Raw genomic sequence first — 19,390 nt, 5'->3', positions numbered from 1 at the left:
TCATCATAAATAAAACATTCCTAAAAGCATTTCCAGCAGTTCCCTGACTAACTGTAGGTGCTTGTTAAGGAACCAGGGGTACATGACTCTCAATTTCTTCTCCAGTCACATTTCTAGATCCTTCAGGCATTTTTTTTAGCACTACAAAAGAATTCAGATTAGTTTAACACACACATGGACTTAGTCAGAGGCGTATCATGTATGATAGGACGTGACTCAACCTTTGGTTTTTCGATAATCGACTCACCCTTAACTCTTATACCAAACTTGTAACACACCAAACTCGACCCTATGATAGGATCCAAGTATGGTGTGTTACTACTTAAAATCAAACTAACTTCAAAACATTTTTGGCGGAAGCTTTTAAAATTTTATAAAGTTATAAATATAAATCATTTGATAGTTGTTGCTTTACTCAGTTTAAATGGAATCATTAATAGTTTAAATAATATTCAATCCATTTTGACATATAAGTGTAAATATAATAATTTCATTAAACAAAATGTATTAATTTAAAATCATGTACTAATAATACTTAATAAAAGTATTATAAAACAAAGCATTATCAAAACAAAAGTTCTTTATACAAATCATTTCCAAAATGCTCTTATGTGTCACTCCCACGAGTCATGCATGATACAAATACAAAGCAGTTGGCTCATGATAAAAGCAACACTTTGGCATAGTCCTTCTTACGAAGTCTTCCTTCAGTCAGCAAGCTTGAGAAGGAAAAAGGATAACATAGTAAGTTCAAATGAACTTAGTGAGTTCCAAAAAGAAATCATACATAACATTATTGATATTACATCTGAACCTTTCTGAAGGATTCGCACACATGCACATAGTACGCTCAATGGCGTATACAAGACACATACAGACTTAGTACGCTAACTTGCTTCTCACTCGGGCGTATATTGTACACCAATTTAATATAACTTAGACAAATCTATCTTCATGCTGTCATGCACCCAGAATCAGAAGCATATCATTCAGTCATATTCACATACGTTCTCCCCATTAACTCCTCATATCATTTTCATTCAAAATAGCATGTTTTATCGTGATTTGCCAATCCAATTTGCAATATAGTTTTCCTACCGGAGGCTACACAAACATATCTCCTCATCTGCATCACCACATATCATATCATATCATATCAGAAGCAAATGGTAGTGGCTTAAGCATGAAGAATGACACTTACTTTATCTTACAGACATGTTGCACTCATACTGAAGACTTTGGATAACCATTACCCACACAACATCTTTCATCCATTACAAAGGAGGATTGCTTACCTTACACAAATTATAAAATAAAAAAAATTACAGCACATGGAAGTAAGAAAGAACTCACCAGAAACTCTAGCACAATCTACAAAGCAGGTCCCTTGATTCTATCGCTTGGACCTTCATTAGCTTCTTAAGCTAAAATGAAGATAATTAAACATATCATATCATCAATCTATCAATTTGATCATGCATGCAAGAACCAACAACACTTAGTCTAGAATCAGGAAGTTTCCTTCTTCTCACACTATACTAAGATCTATGCATGCAGAACGAGAAACACGTAAATAACTTTGAGAGTAACCTAAGGTTCATCAGTAATTACCAGTGAGCTGGTACTAATTTATAAGTTAGCTGAATACTGTGAATCTTCACTCTAGAGAGGTTTTCTGAACTTAGGTTTTCAAAGAGTTTCATAGAAAATCAAGGAAGAAAAAAACGTAAAGGTGTTCAGAAAGACCACCACTAGCCTTATTTACTTAAACACGGAAAGGTGTTCAGAAAGACCACCGCTAGCCTTATTTACTTAAACACGGAGACAAAGATTAGTGAAAAAGTCAAATAATTCCACTAACACTATTGATTCTCGTGATTAAGTGCACTTAACATAATTTAAGTCTTATCATCTATAGTAATTTAGTTCTGTTCTAACTAAATCTCAACTTAATTATCCAAACCATAATTTTGAAATAATAAACAAATCTAAACAACTACAAACTTAACAAGTTCACCCAAGACATCTGAGTTGGGAGGATACTTAATAAAAGAGCCTGTCAAACCACATAACTCGCCAAACCTAAGAGTTCTCCAAATGGCGTATACACGGAATACTATACTTGGCTAAAATAAACACTTTACTTACTCCTCTATCCTTATTTTACCAACTACAAGCCAAACAGTAACCAATTACGAAGACTCCGTCAGGCGGTCTGTTACAATACATCTGATTGATTAAAATACAAAATTTAACCAATATAATCTATAGTGAATGAAGAAATTGACAAAGGTCATGCCAATCCAACAAGAACAGGATAAAACTAGTACCTCAGCTTTTGCTAATAGTGCCAAGGCCTTATTGGCAGTACTATAGTTTTTTTTTTAATTATAAAACTTTAATCCATATAAAAAATTACCTATGATATTTAAAAGTTATTTATTTTTTATTTCATAAAGAGAACTTGATATATTGTTTGCACTATTAATATCATATAAACTTGTTCAAGAGTTGGTCACTCAAGTTTAAAGTGCTTCCTAATATTTGAAGCTTTGGACAAAAATATTAGACTCAAAAAATGGACACAAGAGAATAAGACCCATTTAAAATATAGGTTAAACTTAGGCTTCAATATTTAATGCCCGAGATCGGCCTGAATCTGACTCGTTTTCAATATTGTAATATATTGTTTTATTTTATTTTATTTTTACATACTATATCATTTGTATCGCGTAAAAATTAAACCTATAATATTGTAATATAAACATTAAAGAATGCCTTAGGGTGTCTATGTTTGTAATCTTAATAAAATACATATTAAATATTAATTTAATATAGTATAAATTATTTTTTTAAAGAATGAGCTTAAAACAAATAAGATTAGTTATTTACAAATATAAACGAATTTAAACAAACATTAATTATATTAATATCATACCAACATTCAACCCAAACTCAAATTCTACTTGAGCACAATTCGACCATGGTTAGAGGAGTATGATGACTCCAAATCCAGCCCGACACCAGTATAAACACCTCTTATATAATAATTAAACTTGATATTTTAATAATCAAATTGTTTAGCAAGATGAAAGAGATTTGTATAGCAAAAAGAATTTGTCCAAAACGGAATCTAGCTCATAAGACCCTTGAAAATCATTTAATAGGAACAAATTTGTTATAATTTTAAATATATATTAACACAACTTCAGCCTTGGGGTTTATATCCGACACAGGCAAGGAAAGGTGAATATGGATGTTCTGAAAATACCTATACAATAGAACAATTATAACAGGTTTCATTTAATTACCATAAAAATTTTGACTAATACTTGCCAATAGTTTGTGTTTAGAATTGTTGTCAGCATCTACTCACTTAGGTTTCGAGTAAAGCAATGCCTGAGAAAAATTATTTTTCAGATTAGGAGACAAGAACAAGTAACATTAGCCTTCCCAACAATTATTACACAAATAATAGGACAATATTTGCACCAAAAAAAGAAAAAGAAAACATCCGAAAGAGTCGACACAAAGTTATTGGTTTGAAAGGATTGTCTCTCAGTCATCATCGACATATATGGTTTCTTGCTGAAACAGCCCACCAAACACCTTCCTCACTTCTGTTTTCTCTGCCTCTTTTGCTTTTGGTTTTGGTTTCGGCTTCGATGCTTCCTTTTGCTTTGGCAATGGGGAAAACGATATTGGAGCTTGCTTCACATTGGCTTTCTGTGACGGTAGATTTCTAGCCTTGGCTTCTCCCCTCACTGTGGCTACCTGGACTTTAGGCTTCTCCTCATTTGGAGCCTTTTGAACTGCAGTGGCTATTTGGGAACTGAATTTTTCCCAAGATAGTCCTGATCTGAAGTCTTTTGCTTTACTCAGCAGGTCTTCCATTGATGCCCCTGCTACCTGTGCTTTCTCTTGGGCTTCTTCAGCTAGGTTAGCAGCCTTCGCTTCTTGCTCTGAAAGCTTCTTCACTTCCTCTTCTAGCTTCTTCGCTGCTTCGGCCGCCTCACGAGCTTTCTCAGCTGCTAATACTGCCTCTTCTTCAGCTTTAGCCCTTGCGGTGGCTTCTGCATACGCCTTCCTTCTTCCATCCTCAGGAATAGCACTTAAAAGCAAGTAACAGAAACATCAATTACAACATAGTTTTTGCCCACCAATATAACATCTTTTTATAACATCTATTTGAAGTAACAAAATTCAATTCAAGTCCCCAAGTAATTTACCTGAAAAGCTCGTCTACACTCTTCGATGGAGCTGATGGGCTAGTAAAAACTTCCACAACCTGCCTCATTTAGCAACCATTAGGACATATATATATGTAATAAAAAATCAACATGAGAAGGAAGAACAGATTCAATGAATGTACCTTGTTTTCTGCCACTGCTGTGTTGGAGAAAACATCTGCCACTAAAGATGCTATCTGGGATTTCGCAACCTGAACAAAGTTTTCAAAAATATTGAGACAAACAGAGATTCTGATCGAGAAAGAATTTTTTTTTACAATGGAACAGACAAAACTGCATACATTACATTACATTATGTTACATTACTTTGTAGTCGTTTGTACCAATGCTTCCTTCAGCTGACACCACAACATTGTAAGAGCTCTCTTCCGAATAATCATCTGCCAGGGTTGTCTTTAAGAACGTGTAGCTAACGTCAGTTTCGATTATTTTTTGCAAGAACTCGGACAGACTAAGTGGTTGAGATTGAGAGAAGAGGTTGCTAAAGAAGGACGTGATACCATCGAGCACATTGTAAGTAGAACCATTCCCTGGGTTACCATCATACACTATTGCAACATGGCCTACGCCGGCTAGTTGAGCTGCTTGGATCACTTGCACAGCGTCTGATGCAGAGACCGCAGAAGTGGGACCGTTCTCACCAGGGCCGATCGTGACGACTACTTTGCTGGCATTGCCAATTGCTTTGGCTATTGATTCTGCATCCTGGAAGGTGGATTCTACAGCATTGAGACGCTTTGATTCTTCATTGGATATGATCTGTGCTGACAGAAGGTTAGTGTTGATAGATCAAATTTAGGTCTTTACATGATCCTTAAATCTATGAATTATATATATCATCTCCATAAAGTGACATTTGATATATAATTTAAAGCATCCTTGACACCATTTGAAATCTCTAATCATACTAGCAAATTGAGCTTATTGTGGCTAACCTTGTATTGGGCAGCAAGACGGGCCAGCTCCTGGGCACCAGCAAGCTCAGGCACACCAGCACGAACGGTGAAACCCTGGCGCAATAACGTCTGCGCAATGCGAATGCCGGCCTGGCCGGTTGCGCCAGCCACAAATACAGTGCTTGGGTCTTTTCTTCTAACGTTCCCAAACGATAAACCCGAGGAAGGGTTACTGACGAGGGGGACCAAAGTCTTAACATCAGGTAATTTACCAAAATCGAAGCGGAAAGGACTAGAATTGCCTGTATCTTCAGCTTGACCATCTTCAGGGTTGTCTTTAGCTTTCCCGAACTGAAATGGAGAGAAGGGACCGGACCCTTTGGCAAACACTGCGAGCCTTTGGTACTTGAGGTTTACCCTTGAGCGGGGCGTGGTGGTTAAGAGAAAGGAATTGGAGGTGAGAGATGGAGCCATGGATTTGTTCCAACTCAAAGCAAAGGGACGACTCTCTCCTTCAATCCAATTCTATGCTTATCTAAGGTCCATTTAGTTGTTAATACTAGTCAATCTCTGTGGCTAATGGCAATCGAATTGCGTTTTATCCAGATGAGAAAGGTGATAGAAAGGCAGCAAATGGAGTTGAGCCACGTAGTCAGAGTTTTATCTACTAAAGGAGACTCGAACACCAGTCGTTGAGGAAGCACATTAGATTTTATATGTTGAACCACCAGAAAATGACAGATCCGACCGTCAACACTTTATATTTGTTTCAGGCTTCATCCATTCACCAAACACAAACTCCCATAGCCATGGTCCACACTCCACAGGAACCAAGCACAAACAGGGTTAAGAAATGTGCTCAACCATGCCATGTTTTTCTCTATTTAACTTAACGCTCAACTGTAACCAAATCAATCTTTTGTATTGAAGTTAAAAAGAGAGATAAAAATGTGTCTCCCCCATATATGGACAAAAGTAAGTATCCAATGGACGTGGACGGTGATCAAACTCCTCTTTCCTTTCCATTATATTACTACATCTAATAAATAAACCCCCAAAACAAAATACTCCGATTGGATAACAACAAGGTCAAAATATGCTGTTAGTCCCTGTGTTCTTACAGAATTTGATATCTACTTTTCACACTAAAATCTTAATCCTATCATTAATATTGTTACTATTTTTTGTCAAAATTTGTTTAATTTAAAATGATTCTTTTTGTCAACATTATGCCACTTCATAGCCGAGTTGGTAAATTTTGATGAACAATACTAACTATGTTAATGATTGAATTGAGATTTTCAAATAAAAATAATTAACAACATTTAGGTTTTAACTTTTTAAGTGCATGGACTAAATCCTAACTTTTGTCAAAGTACATGGACTGAGGATAGATTTGGACCAAAAAAATTGTACTGACTACAGAGGCTGGAGAGAGGCCTTGAGATTACGCCACGTGGCTCACTCCTTATAATCGGATGCAAACCTATTTATATTGTAGTCTTTATTCTCCTTTTCTCGTCCGCTCCTCTGTTTCTCTCACTTTCTCTCTCTTCTCTCAGCTCCGATTCTTCAAACCCTAAGACCCCCCCTTCTCTAATTTCATCTGATCGATCAGTTCTTTAAGCTTCACAATCCCAATCCCAATCCCATGCTCCTTTCCCTTTTCTCCTAATATTTTCTTTCCCGAGAAAACTGAAGAATCCGAGACATTTCTTTGTTTGGAAGAAGTCACATAAGAATCGAGGAGGAGAAAGGAGGAGGAGGAGCTGTAGATAGAAGATTTGTGAAAAAATGGCCTCGACCACAACGAGTTCGGTTTACATCAACGTCATCGAAGACGTCATCAACAAGGTTCGCGAAGAGTTCATCAACAACGGTGGACCTGGCGAAGCTGTCCTCAACGAACTCCAAGGAGTACACAATCCTTCTCTTATTTTCTTTTTTATATATTTTTTTAAATTTTAGTATTTGATTTCATTATTTTAGGGGGAAAATACATATTTTTAGTACTCCTTTCGGGTCTGGATTTGATCTGATTGAAGTACTAGGGTTTTTTATTGATCTTATTTCAATGGAGCTGGTATAGTTGAATTGATTGCCTTGGATGTTGGGTCTTAGATTTGGGAAGCGAAGATGATGCAAGCGGGAGTAATATTGGGTCCGATAGAGAGGTCTTCGCAGAAGCAGCCTACTCCCGGTAGCGCAATTACTCCTGTGCACGATCTTAATGTTCCTTATGAAGGGACGGAGGAATACGAAACTCCTACAGCTGATATGCTTTTCCCTCCGGTAATTTAGTTCTGTTTCCAGTGCTTTTATGAATTTATAAATCATGGTGGATGTTCTTGTTTTGTGATATTTTTTATGTGAGATTTTTGCTTGCCTAGACTCCATTGCAAACACCAGTTCCTACACCACTGCCGGGTAGTGCGGATGGTTCTATGTATAACATCCCTACTGGAGGTAGTGATTATCCTACTCCCGTGAATGATAATGGCAGTAATGCTGACATAAAAGGTGGAAGGCCAAGCCCGTATATGGTAAGTAATGTTCTGTTAGTGTCACATTCATTTATGCGACATTGTGTATGGCTGTTGCAATTACCTACTAGCCACATAAAGGAAACGTAGCTTTTTGAGATTGCTGTAGATTTATTGCTGATGTATTCTTTTTTTACCCCTTATGCAGCAATCTCCTTCTCCTTGGTCAAATCAAAGGACCCCACTAAGTGTTGATGTTAATGTTGGTTAGTATGACAACATTAAAAGAGCAATTAGTTTTAACCCACTATGCTTTGTTAATATTCACTTCCATTTTCTTGTAGCTTATGTGGAAGGGCGGGAGGAGGTGGACAGGGGAACCTCTAATCAACCCCTGACACAGGTGATTACTGTTTTGAGTGGCATCACAATGCATAGAGATTGTCTTGTTTTTCTTGGTTTGGGTGAACTTCTGGGTCGCATAGAAAGGATTTCAAATCCCAATGGTTTGAATTGTTTGGGATATGTTTCCTTCAATAATCGTTGTTCCCATCTAAATGAACTGGTATTACTTAAGCTGGTGATTAATTTTAATAACGGAGAAAATTCCAGGACTTCTTTATGATGTCATCTGGAAAGAGAAAACGTGAGGATTTTGCACAATATCAAAATGGTGGATATATACCCCAACAAGATGGAGCTGGAGATGCTACATCTGAAGTTGCAAAGGCAGAGGTTAGTTGTTCTCTTGTTTAGTACCTGTATATCATGTTCAGCATTGTTTGTGGACCATGGATTTGCCTTCCTTCCCCAGAAAGTTATAGAATCCTTTGTTCTTTTAATTTTCTTCGGGGCAAGAAAAAGGATTCTTGAATCTATGACGTTACAGATTAAAATATCATGGTAATTTAAACCATTGATTTGATATTGCAAAACTTGGAAATACTGTAATTACATGCTTTCTACCCATTGGCTGTTATCACTGCAGAGGGTCTTACTTATGCAGGTGAGAGCTTTCCAACTTAATCTAACATCACTTGATAAGCTGTTGGCAGATAGAAAGCTATCTGTTAATTATATCTGGCTAAAATGCTAATATTGAAATGAGAATTATAAGATTAATCTGATTAACTTGCACTGCTTATTGTTCTCCTTTGTGATGGCTTCATGTTATTTTGATCAAATATTGGTTCTTTGGTGATTGGTAGGAGTATGGCTAGTTTCTTCTATTTAAATGGAGAATAGAGTAGGGATAAGTTTATTAATAGTACTTGACACAGATCAATCTCATCCTGGAAATTCTGATTCTGGACAGTATTGGAGTTATGGTGGTCTTATGTTTATAGGTACGGGTTTTAGGTTTGTAGTTATTATCTATGAATCAGAAAAGAATATTCTCAAAGGTTAAATGATGTGTTGTTGATTAGATTTTGATCTGACACTGAATGTTCTCAAAGGTTAAAACTCTTCAGAGATGGTATGTGACAAGTCTTTAAGATCAGTGTGATAAGAGGATTTGTTTAGCTTCACTTATATGAATTCCTTTTATCTGTTAGCCTAAATCATTTTATCCATTATTGTTAGATACTTGGATCTGCTTCAGACATACCGTGTACTCTTTCCCCTGCATTATTTTCATTTTTCGCTTACCTTTTATGGTAATAAAAAGGCAAAAACAAATATAGTTTAAGCTCTGAACTATGTGTAATTTGATGAATATTTATGAGGAAATTTTTTTTATTTTAATTAAACCAGAAGGGTACTCCTGTACCAGAGTCAATGTTGTAATGTTTGAATTTATTATTAGTGGATTATACACCCTTTTTAATCATATATTTCTAATCTCAGGGAAGTAGGGGTGGTAATTTCCTGGATAGACGACACTCAACAACCACTGCAAAAAGCAAGATCTTAGCAGAGTTAGCTAGGTCATCGTCAAAGATTCCTCAACTGGATGGTCCAATTCCTGATTCGTACGAAGATATGCTTTCTACTCCCAATGTAAGTATCATAGACTTTCTTAGATGAATTCCTAATCTTGTTGTGTAATTCTGTGACTTAGTGTCACTTTGTGCATGTGGTATGGAAATGGACATTTTTCTTTGTTTATCATTGGAGAGTTGGCTAACTTAATGTTGTTGCCTTCTGATTTTCTTCTCTCACCTTGAAGATATACAATTATCAAGGAGTTGTTAATGAAGACTACAATGTGGTGAACACACCAGCTCCAAATGGTAACTTTAATCAATGGATGAATTGAGGATTGCATCTTCTATTTGGTTTTTTGGTTGACCTGCTTTTCTTGTTTCCTGGCCAGACCTTCAGGCTTCAACACCTGCCCCTGCTCCCCAAAATGATATAGTAGATGATGACGATGATGAACCATTGAATGAAGATGATGATGATGAAGATGATTTGGATGATGTGGACCAGGGAGAGGAGCTGAACACACAACATCTAGTTTTGGCTCAATTTGACAAGGTGATTTTGCTTGTTGTGCAGCATGCATCATTGCTGCCTATGACCTATTCATATTGTATTTATACAAGTTATAATGTTCATGCTGGCAAGAAATGATGACATACTATGTTTTTCTTTGTAGGTGACTCGTACAAAGAGCAGATGGAAGTGCACACTTAAGGATGGCATCATGCATATAAACAATAAAGACATTCTCTTTAATAAGGTTTGCATGTCACTGATATGGCTTTTTTTTTTCTCTTTGGTGCTTTCACCTTTTCAGTATTGTCTGTTCTGTTCCTAACCCTAGTTTTTGTGATGTTATCTATTTGCAGGCAACAGGCGAATTTGATTTCTGATTTTGTTAGATAAAACTGTAGTCGCCATCGTATTGCAGCAGTTGCCTTAAAAGAGCAAGTCAAGGGGTGTTATTCTGTGTTTCGTAATTTGTCTTTTAATTATTATTAGAGTGAAAGGTTGATTGAGGGGCATGGGATATGCTTTATTTTAATGTCTTCCTTAAGACTTGGGTTCGATGGTTGTCGTATTGTACATAAAGGAAGAGAGCATTTTCGGCCTTAGAATGGATGACTACTTGAGACAGCTTCTTGCAGTTCTAAAAACTTCTGCAATGGAATATGTAATTTCATTTATACCATATACTTAGACATTTTGGTTAAATTTAATTACGAGTCCCTTTGTTTTCTTTACATGTATGTATTTGTCCGCTTGGTTTCAAAATCTAAACCAACGCTTTGCGTCTACGTTACTTGCTTGTTGCTGAAATACAGCTCTCGCCTTGATATATTGTTAGCATATTACCAACAGCCAAATCTTAAAACCAAACAAGCTGTATTGCTATCATTGTAAGGCAAAAACAGAGTAAGAAAAGAATATAAAGAATCAACATAATTGATAAGGTAATGGCAAACATCAAATAACCTAGAAGCACGGGAAACGAATTATAAAAGATGGGAAGGGCACTGGTATCGACAATGGAGAAAAAATCCCCCATTTAATGAACAGAACTGGTTGTTGTAATCATTTTGCATCGTTGACAAGAACACATTTGTTGTGAAACAGAGCTAACAAAGTGGGAGCCTCCACATTAAACCCTGCTCTAACTGGTGGTTTCCACCCAAATGTTGTTGGTGTTGGAGCATTCATGTTGTTTGGCATCGGAAACATGAAACCGTCTGTCTCGGGGAACGAAATAGGCGAGGAAGCGAGGGGTGTGAGTAGCGGAATGGGAATTGGAGCTTCGGCAGCTTTCATTTGATCAAGCTTAAGAGATTCTGGGGCGTGCTTTTGTAGCCTGGTGGGTGGTTTCCCCCCTACTTTGGTTTTGCTTACCCCAATTACTTGTTTCTCAAATATGTTGCCACAGTCCTCCATTGTTGAAAACAAAGAAATAACCTCCCTTTTGTCTCTTCTCTAACACTCTCAAATCTCAATACTCACGAAAACTAGCAATGGTTAAACAAAAGAATGGCAATGGCAGACATATAAAAGAAAAAAAAGGGGGGGAAAGAGAAAAAGGGGGAATGGAGGCCTTGTTTTGGAAAGCGGGAAAATTGGAGGTCATCAGTCAGTTAATAAGTAGTTACGGGGGAAATACATTTTTCAACGACCGTCCGTTAAGAAGTTATGGGCTAACGGTCACTTACTGCAAATGACTCAGGGATTTTGGATTTTTTTGGTTCCTTATTATGAGGCTAATATTTTCTTCACAACACCAACACATCATATTTCTTCCATTTTAGTGAGAAAAATAAGGTTAAAAATAAAAAAAAAAGGACAGATTCATTGGATCAAAGATTTGATGAAGTTGGGAAATCAGAGGCAGCCGTAACTGACTCAAAAAGAGGTAGTTATTGTTGGAGAAATTGTTGTTGAAATGTGTCAAAGTCAAACCCAAAGCTATTCTTAGTAAATGACAATATTCAACAAATCAAGACTCCAATAACAAAAGTTAGTAGTGAAGGCATTACCAAGGAGGAAGGGGGCCAATCAATCCATACTCCTTACACCATCTGCACCTCATCTTTTGATCCATCCACATTCCACATTCTTGCTCTAATCTCTTTAACTCTCGCCCAAATTCTCCAATCACCCTCACCCTCACCTTTAATGCTATCCAACTTCCATTCTTCTCACCCACTTTCACTGCCTTCTACCCATTTTCCAATTTACCACCCTGTACCCACCTGTCTTCCCAAATTAAAACTCTATCCCCTTCGCCATTGCACATTTTCTTTCAAAATATCTCTCCCACCCAAGCCCAAGATGCTCCCCCCCCCTTCCCTCCCTTTTTCATCTTCCATAAAAGAACATTTTGGAAAACAAATTCTCTTCAAAATTCTAACCCAAAAACCCTCTTTATTATTCAAAACCCTCCAACAAGGCCTTATTGAACACCAAGAGATCCTTGAATCCCATCTCTTTCCTTCTTGTTAATCCAACCCAACTCATGCAATGAATTTTCTTATCCTCTTCACCCTACCCCCACCAGAATTTCGCAATGGCTGAATTAATCTCTTCACAACCGCCTTAATTCACACTTCTTTCCCTCCCGTTGACACTAAGGCCACGTTTGGTTCGTTGTAATGGAATAGAGGCGTAATGAAATAGAGGCGTAATAAGTAATTCTTTTGTTTGGTTGAATGTAATGGAATAGAGGCGTAATGGTATTCTTGTGTTTGGTTGAATAGAATAGAGGTGTAATAGCATAAAGAAAAAAACTAAAATGATTAGAATACCCTTAGCAGAATTTTTTAAGGGTAGATGATTATTATTATTGTTATTAAATTTTAATAAGATTATTAATATAAATAATAAATAATTTAATCATATTTTAACATAATTGTTATTACATATAATTTAATAAAAATATATAATTTAATAAAATTGTTAATAAATATTCTTATATAAATTTACTAATAAAATCATAATATATAATACTATAAAATATAATTTAAAATAATTATTATTAAATATAATTTAATAATATATAATTTAATAAAATTCTTATTCTTATATGAATTTACTACAATCATAATATATAATACTATAAAATATAATTTAAATAATTATTATTAAATATAATTTATAATCTACTTTATTATTATTAAACTGCAATACATATTTAATGTGCTAAAATATCATTTGTGGAACAAATAATTTAATTATTCTACAATAAAAATATTAGCAGTAATAAATAACTTTAAAATTATATTTTGCATAAACATAATAACAATGAATATTAACAAAAGGTTAAATGAGATTCATGAAATTCTATGTCATAATCCATATGTTATACAGTTTTGCCACATCAAAAAGTTAGAACATTGTAATGACATACCATCCCAAATATTACAAACAGAAAAAGTTAAGAAAATGTCATCAACAAAACCATAATTTTTAATGGTCAGCAAGAAATCTTCTGACCCATTCCAATCGTACATCAGAAGGTAAACTAAAGAAAACGAGCATTTGAGTTGGATGATCTGGAATTTTACTCAATGCTCAAAACCGCTCATCCACAGTTAAACCTTCTATTTCACATAAGGTTGGATATAAATTTGTAGCTTTTTCTTGGATGCTCTGGTATTCTTCTGACCTTTGGTGAACTACCACATCAGAGGCAATACTCCTACTAATTTGTTCGCCAATGGCCCGCATGTTTTCAGCCAATAAAGTGGCAGCATCATTAACTGAAGAAGAAAAATGACCAGTTGCATCAGAATTATTTTTTTTCCTCTTTGAAGATGAGGAACCCCCTTGGTTTATGTCTGGTTGCGGCTCCGTAGCAGAAACATCCATGCCATCCAAAGAGACATTAGCATCGCAGTCATAGTATTCGTTTCTTTCTTCATTAATATCTGCAGTAGGTATATCCTCAGCATTTATTTCTTCAAGAACGTCAGCGGTTGTTTAAGCGTCTTTCCCAGTCGCTCGATCTTTTGCGTATATGGCAGTAAGTTGATCGTAGTAAGGGAAACTACGATGTCTGAACTGACCGGCTTCTTTATGACTTTACAAAAATGAGGAAATCATATTAGTTATAAGTTTGGTAAAAATAAGATAATAAAGACTTGAACTCATTCTTACCTTTAAATAAGAGTCCCAAACTTCATCTTTAGCAACAACGACCTACCTATGGTCGTCCCAACCAAAACCGCTATTGTTTTGGCCATTAAGCATGTCATACACGATTGACCAATCCCTTTTTAGTAACCTAATCCTTGACTCGATATTAGGTCTAGCCTTCAACATTGCATTGGGTAAAGCCTTTCTAACATTTTTTCCAACTCGTTTAAGTAACCGGCTTTGAACCCCGTATCAGCGTTAAATGTTCCAACATTGTGCAAGTCCACCATGTAGGAAACCAATGCTGTATCTTCTTTTGGAATCCATTTTCTTTTGGTTCCTCGAGATGATTGGGAAGGAACATTTGATTCTGAAACACCTGACATAATTATCTTAAGAAAAAAAATAAATTAAATTTAAATTTAATATCATGAATCAAAAGGTGAACGCTTTATAAAATTAAATTTGAGTTCAATATCAGGAATCAAAAACTCAACACTGTATAAAATTATAACACATGATGAATGAAAAGAAATCAAATTATAATTCAACAAGTTTAGTACAATACAAAAAACACAAAAACACCACCAAAGTTTCACAAACTAGATACATAAAATAACATAAACAAATTAACTCAAACTAATTTTCTCTCTAAACCTAACTAATTTCTAGATGCTTGCCATTCATCGAACATTTGGTTGGCTAGTTCCATCCCCCAAGTAGCCCAAGCATCCAATGAATGAATATTGACGATATTCGATTCATCGTCATTTACCACATTACTAGGTAATCCTTCTCCCACCTCCGCTTCAATAGGATCAATACTCATATGGGTTCGAATAAAATTATGGAGCAAACAACATGCAATAATGATCCTATTGTGCACCCTTATTGGATAGAATGATGGACTCCTAAGTATTCCCCATCTCATTTTTAATAACCCAAAGCATCTTTCAATAACATTACGTGCCGAGGCATGTTTCATATTAAAAAACTCTTGCGGAGTACTTGGCTGATAACCCTGACGCCAGTCATTCAAATGATATCGTTTTCCTCTAAAAGGTGCAAGAAATCGCTCACAATTTGTGTATCCAGCATCAACTAGATAATAACAACCTCTAAATTTTTTTTTAAAATTATTAATTTCCCAAAAAACTTTGATCTTAATGAATAATTCAAAGTCCTCTAACTATCCACTTTACCATGAGGAACTTTTAGTCCATGCCTCCTACTAATGGCATCTCGAAGAACTCGTCCATCAGCAACAGAACCTTCCCAACCAGGAAGAACATAAACAAATTGCATTTCAGGTGTACAAACACCTAGCATATTTGTTGCTATGTCACCTTTTCGCGTTCGATATCTAGGTTTATCAATTGTTGGAACCCTAATCTTGATGTGGGTTCCATCAAGAGCACCTAAGCAATTCTATATCACATGTTATAAAACCTTAAGTTAGGATACTAAATTTAAATCTAAATCAACTAAATTATGTATAAGCTATATATAAAACTTAATCCAATACCTTAAACCATTTCCACCTTGTGTCTGAAGAATCTGCTGTAATTGGCTCTAGCTTTTTAAATAACACATCTTGTAAGCGTATGACAGCATTTAAAAAACTATGAAATGATCTGTTAACAGTTTCCCCAGACCTATTGAAGTGATGCTTGATAACTCGATTTTTAATGTGATGGGAAATGATATGTAAAAACATTGCAACTTGCTCATCAACAAGCATGTGCCTTGACGACTTCAATCCCCCTAACGTTTGTAACATCTCACATAGTTTGAAAAAGGCAAATCTATTCATCCTAACTTGTTCAATAGAGGTCTCGTCACTAGCATATACAAGCCTTTTCACATAATCCCATTTTGCATAAAAATCTAAAACATAGGACCTAATCCTTGGTCTATAACTATGTAGGCTAAGGCTGGCACTCAATGTAAGTAAGAACCAACTCGCAATTCTACAGATTTTGAACCATATTGTCAATGCAATACCAATTCTTTTACGCCTCACACTTTGTGCAACTAAAGGCAGACGAGCCATTACTGCAAGATATTAATGTGTTCCATATTGTCAAATTGCAGTAAAAGGGTCACATTTCTCCAATCATAATTTCAATAACAGTAAAATAGAATTAAATAATTTAATTGCCAAAGAACTTACAATGATTGTGTGAAAAGAAGACGCTCAACTGGGGGCGGAGGAAGCAGTCAAACAATCCAAAGAAGAAGAGGAAGCAATAACACACTATCAAAAAAAATGAACAATACAAATTTAGAATCATTACAAAGTACAAAATAGAAATTAAAACTATAATTATACTTGTAATAAATAAGAAGGTAGAAACATTGTGATATGGATCATAACACAAAAACAGACTTCATAGTTGATATCCAAGCAACTAATCTAAAATGAATGTATTTCCTCTTTTGAGATTTTTTTTATTCTATTTTTACGCTCAATCTTTCTATTTTTACGCTCTACTAAATACATTCGCAATTTATAAGCAGGTTCTTAACTGTTGGAAATTAACTAAATACAATATTAATTACAGAATGTATACAAGGTTTATCATATTGTTTATCATATTGTACAAATTTTCTATAATATTATAATTACCCTTTATTTAGATTGTTTATCGTATTGTTTATCATATTGTACAAATTTTCTATAATAATACAATTACCCTTTATTTAGATTGTTTATCATATTGTTAAAACATTACAACTAATAATATAATTACCCTTTATTTAGATTGTTTATCATATTGTTAAAATTTTCTCAACTAATAAATTTTTAAGTAATATAAAAATTAAGTTATTTATAATATCAATTAAGATAATATTATAGACAAAATGCACTAGATAAAATAGCTTATTCAAATAATAATAATAGAGCGAGTATTTAAATAACAATAATAAATTATCTTTAAAATTACATTGTATAAAAATATTTTGAAATAATTTTAAATAGATATCATGGTCTCCAAATGAAAACTAGATAAAATAGTTTAACTTTAAAAGTCCGTTATGTAGAGGAAAGCCGTGCATCAACTACAACACGACAATTGAATTTCGTCTTAAATCTTCATATATTTCCCCAAAGCAGTCTCCCATATCATTTGAAGAATCCCATTCAAGATATTGAATATGGCATGTGAAAGAACCAACTTATTTGATTAAAATCACCAACATATACACTTCACACAGTACTTTGCACAAACACGAGTAGATGTAAAAGCAAAAAAAATCACTATAAACAACATTAAAAAGGCATTGTCAGCCGCTGCAAAAGAGAAATCAATCAGAGCTAACAAAAGAGAAATCAGCCACTGCAAACTCAGTAAAACCACAAAACTGAAGAAAAAGAAAAGTAGCTCAAAATCCAAATTTCAATAACAAAGAAACATTTCAATAATCTCTTGCTGAAACAGTTGCGGAAGATACAAAACCAACATTGTCAGCAAGTCAAGATCTACGACCCAAATATAGACAAAACACAAACAAGACACATAAAGAACAGAGGGAATCGATTTAACAGATAACTATGGATTTAATAGTACCTATCGCTTCTTAGAGGAACCAAACTTGCAAAACATCAGCTGAAAGAGCATATATTGGACCGTAGCCGTGAAGAAAGTACTCATTGCCTAATACAAATGATAATGGCTCATACCTGCACGTATTTAGTCAAATAATGCAATAAGATAAAACTTGTACAACATAGTTCACAAAAGAAAACATTTTTGCTACAGAGAGCTTTATTTCCTATAGATAGAGAAAATAAATCCATCAACATTTTTGCTCAGTCAAAGTGCCTACACAGATTTATCAAACACAGTACATGTAACATTTTTGCTCAGTCAAAGTGCCTACACAGATTTATCAAACACAGTACATGTCTATGTAATCTAAATTATCTCATGAAAAACACAAAAACAACTTTCTAATATCAAGTCACAGATTTATTTTCTCAATTTATGGGACTGAAACCTTGTAGTTCCATGCAGCAAAGGAAAAGCACAAGAATAAACTAGAATTAAAGCTGGATGACAGAACATGATGATCTGATGTTTCATATTGGCAACATCAAAACAGAACACATTCAAATTTAAATAAGAAAATTTGACCTAAGAATTCACATTAGACTGCAAGCCATGTCAAAACAGAACACATTCAAATCTAAATAAGAACACATCCAAACGCAAGCCATGTCAAACAACATACAGATATTTAACCTAAGAAATCACATTAGACTGCAGATCAGAATCATCTAAATAAAACAAACTTCACCTTCATCTAAATAAGACAAACTTCAGCAGAACAATAGACTGCAGATCAGATTCAAAACAATCTTCCATCTAAATTCAAAACAGTCATAGGCTTTCATGATGAAAAGTTGGATTCAAACCAGAATTGCATAAATAAAATGAAGTTTTATTTTATGAATATGTTAACAGCGTGTTTGGTTCGCTGATTCAGATTCATGATTCAATTCAAACCAGAAGTGCAATCTTTCATCATTAGAGAGCAGATTCATGATTCAATTCAACTAGTTAGTTTTCAGAAAAAAAATGTCGTATCATTATTAAACGTGACTGCATGTTTCAATTTGATGAATCAAACTTTCTAAAACCTCATGTTACAGGTGAATGCATGATTCAATTTCTACAAATGTTGAATCTTTCATCAGCAACATTAAAAACATAAAAGGGATTAGGGAAGACAATGTTTACCTTGATTGAATTGGAAAGGTTTTTTTGGGGGTTTATTTGCATTTGAAGAACAGAAATCTGCAGCATGTTGACAGAACAAGCAAATCAGTTCTAAAAATAAACAACATTCGGCCGGTGGGAATAACCGGTGGGAATAAACAAAGAAAATGATAAAAAAGAAAATCATGAGGAAGAAAATAAAAATCCGAGATGAAAAAAAGAGAAGAACCACTTGCCGAAACAGTTGGGTCGGAGATCTGAGACAGTGGAGTGAAACGGGAGCGGCGATTTCGAGAGGGAAGGAGAGGGAGAGGCTGGAGGTGATTTTGTAGAAACAGCTTCTGTTGATGTTGGGAGGTTGATTTCGGCGATTTCGGGAGGGAGGGAGAGGGAGAGACTGGAGGTCGATTTCGGCGAGGGTAAAACAAAGAAGGTTTTCGGGAATGCGTTCGTAATAGGGTAATCGTGGTTTTTGGAAGGGAATGCAA

General features: G+C 35.0%; 2 protein-coding genes and 1 long non-coding RNA gene across 3 annotated transcripts; 1 reads left to right on the top strand and 2 right to left on the bottom strand.

Moving 5' to 3' along the window:
- Window positions 1-3,400: 3,400 nt before the first annotated feature.
- LOC107954224 (protein PLASTID TRANSCRIPTIONALLY ACTIVE 16, chloroplastic) lies at window positions 3,401-5,829 on the bottom strand. Its single transcript, XM_016889721.2, has 5 exons — window positions 5,186-5,829; window positions 4,557-5,009; window positions 4,373-4,441; window positions 4,230-4,288; window positions 3,401-4,111 (listed from the first exon to the last, which is right to left on the bottom strand). The coding sequence occupies exons 1-5, from the start codon at window positions 5,618-5,620 to the stop codon at window positions 3,559-3,561; spliced, it is 1,569 nt and encodes a 522-aa protein (XP_016745210.1). The 5' UTR covers window positions 5,621-5,829; the 3' UTR covers window positions 3,401-3,558.
- Window positions 5,830-6,645: 816 nt separating this feature from the next.
- LOC107954225 (transcription initiation factor IIA large subunit) lies at window positions 6,646-10,775 on the top strand. Its single transcript, XM_016889722.2, has 11 exons — window positions 6,646-7,063; window positions 7,268-7,438; window positions 7,537-7,689; window positions 7,838-7,895; window positions 7,974-8,032; window positions 8,242-8,364; window positions 9,478-9,630; window positions 9,800-9,863; window positions 9,947-10,110; window positions 10,232-10,315; window positions 10,425-10,775. Exons 1-11 carry the CDS (start codon window positions 6,941-6,943, stop codon window positions 10,446-10,448), a joined length of 1,176 nt encoding a protein of 391 aa, XP_016745211.2. The 5' UTR covers window positions 6,646-6,940; the 3' UTR covers window positions 10,449-10,775.
- A 2,613-nt stretch (window positions 10,776-13,388) lies between these two features.
- LOC107907039 (uncharacterized) lies at window positions 13,389-18,984 on the bottom strand. Its single transcript, XR_005916144.1, has 5 exons — window positions 18,924-18,984; window positions 17,751-17,863; window positions 16,352-16,435; window positions 14,200-14,570; window positions 13,389-14,122 (listed from the first exon to the last, which is right to left on the bottom strand). It is a non-coding gene; the product is annotated as an uncharacterized lncRNA (long non-coding RNA).
- Window positions 18,985-19,390: the final 406 nt, after the last annotated feature.

This window comes from Gossypium hirsutum, chromosome D07, assembly GCF_007990345.1.
Source record: "Gossypium hirsutum isolate 1008001.06 chromosome D07, Gossypium_hirsutum_v2.1, whole genome shotgun sequence".
NCBI lineage: Eukaryota > Viridiplantae > Streptophyta > Magnoliopsida > Malvales > Malvaceae > Gossypium > Gossypium hirsutum.
The sequence above is the reverse complement of the archived record's forward strand: the minus strand, read 5'-3'. Positions and strand labels throughout refer to the sequence as shown.

Excerpts from the sequence above, each read along its gene's own strand:
- LOC107954225 (XM_016889722.2), top strand. The coding sequence starts at position 6,941 with ATGGCCTCGACCACAACGAGTTCGGTTTACATCAACGTCATCGAAGAC. Across the intron at positions 7,439-7,536 it reads CTGATATGCTTTTCCCTCCG|ACTCCATTGCAAACACCAGT; the intron begins GTAATTTAGTTC and ends TTGCTTGCCTAG. Across the intron at positions 9,631-9,799 it reads ATATGCTTTCTACTCCCAAT|ATATACAATTATCAAGGAGT; the intron begins GTAAGTATCATA and ends CTCACCTTGAAG.
- LOC107954224 (XM_016889721.2), bottom strand. The coding sequence starts at position 5,620 with ATGGCTCCATCTCTCACCTCCAATTCCTTTCTCTTAACCACCACGCCC. Across the intron at positions 5,010-5,185 it reads GTCTTGCTGCCCAATACAAG|ATCATATCCAATGAAGAATC; the intron begins GTTAGCCACAAT and ends CTGTCAGCACAG. Across the intron at positions 4,112-4,229 it reads AGTGTAGACGAGCTTTTCAG|TGCTATTCCTGAGGATGGAA; the intron begins GTAAATTACTTG and ends CTTGCTTTTAAG.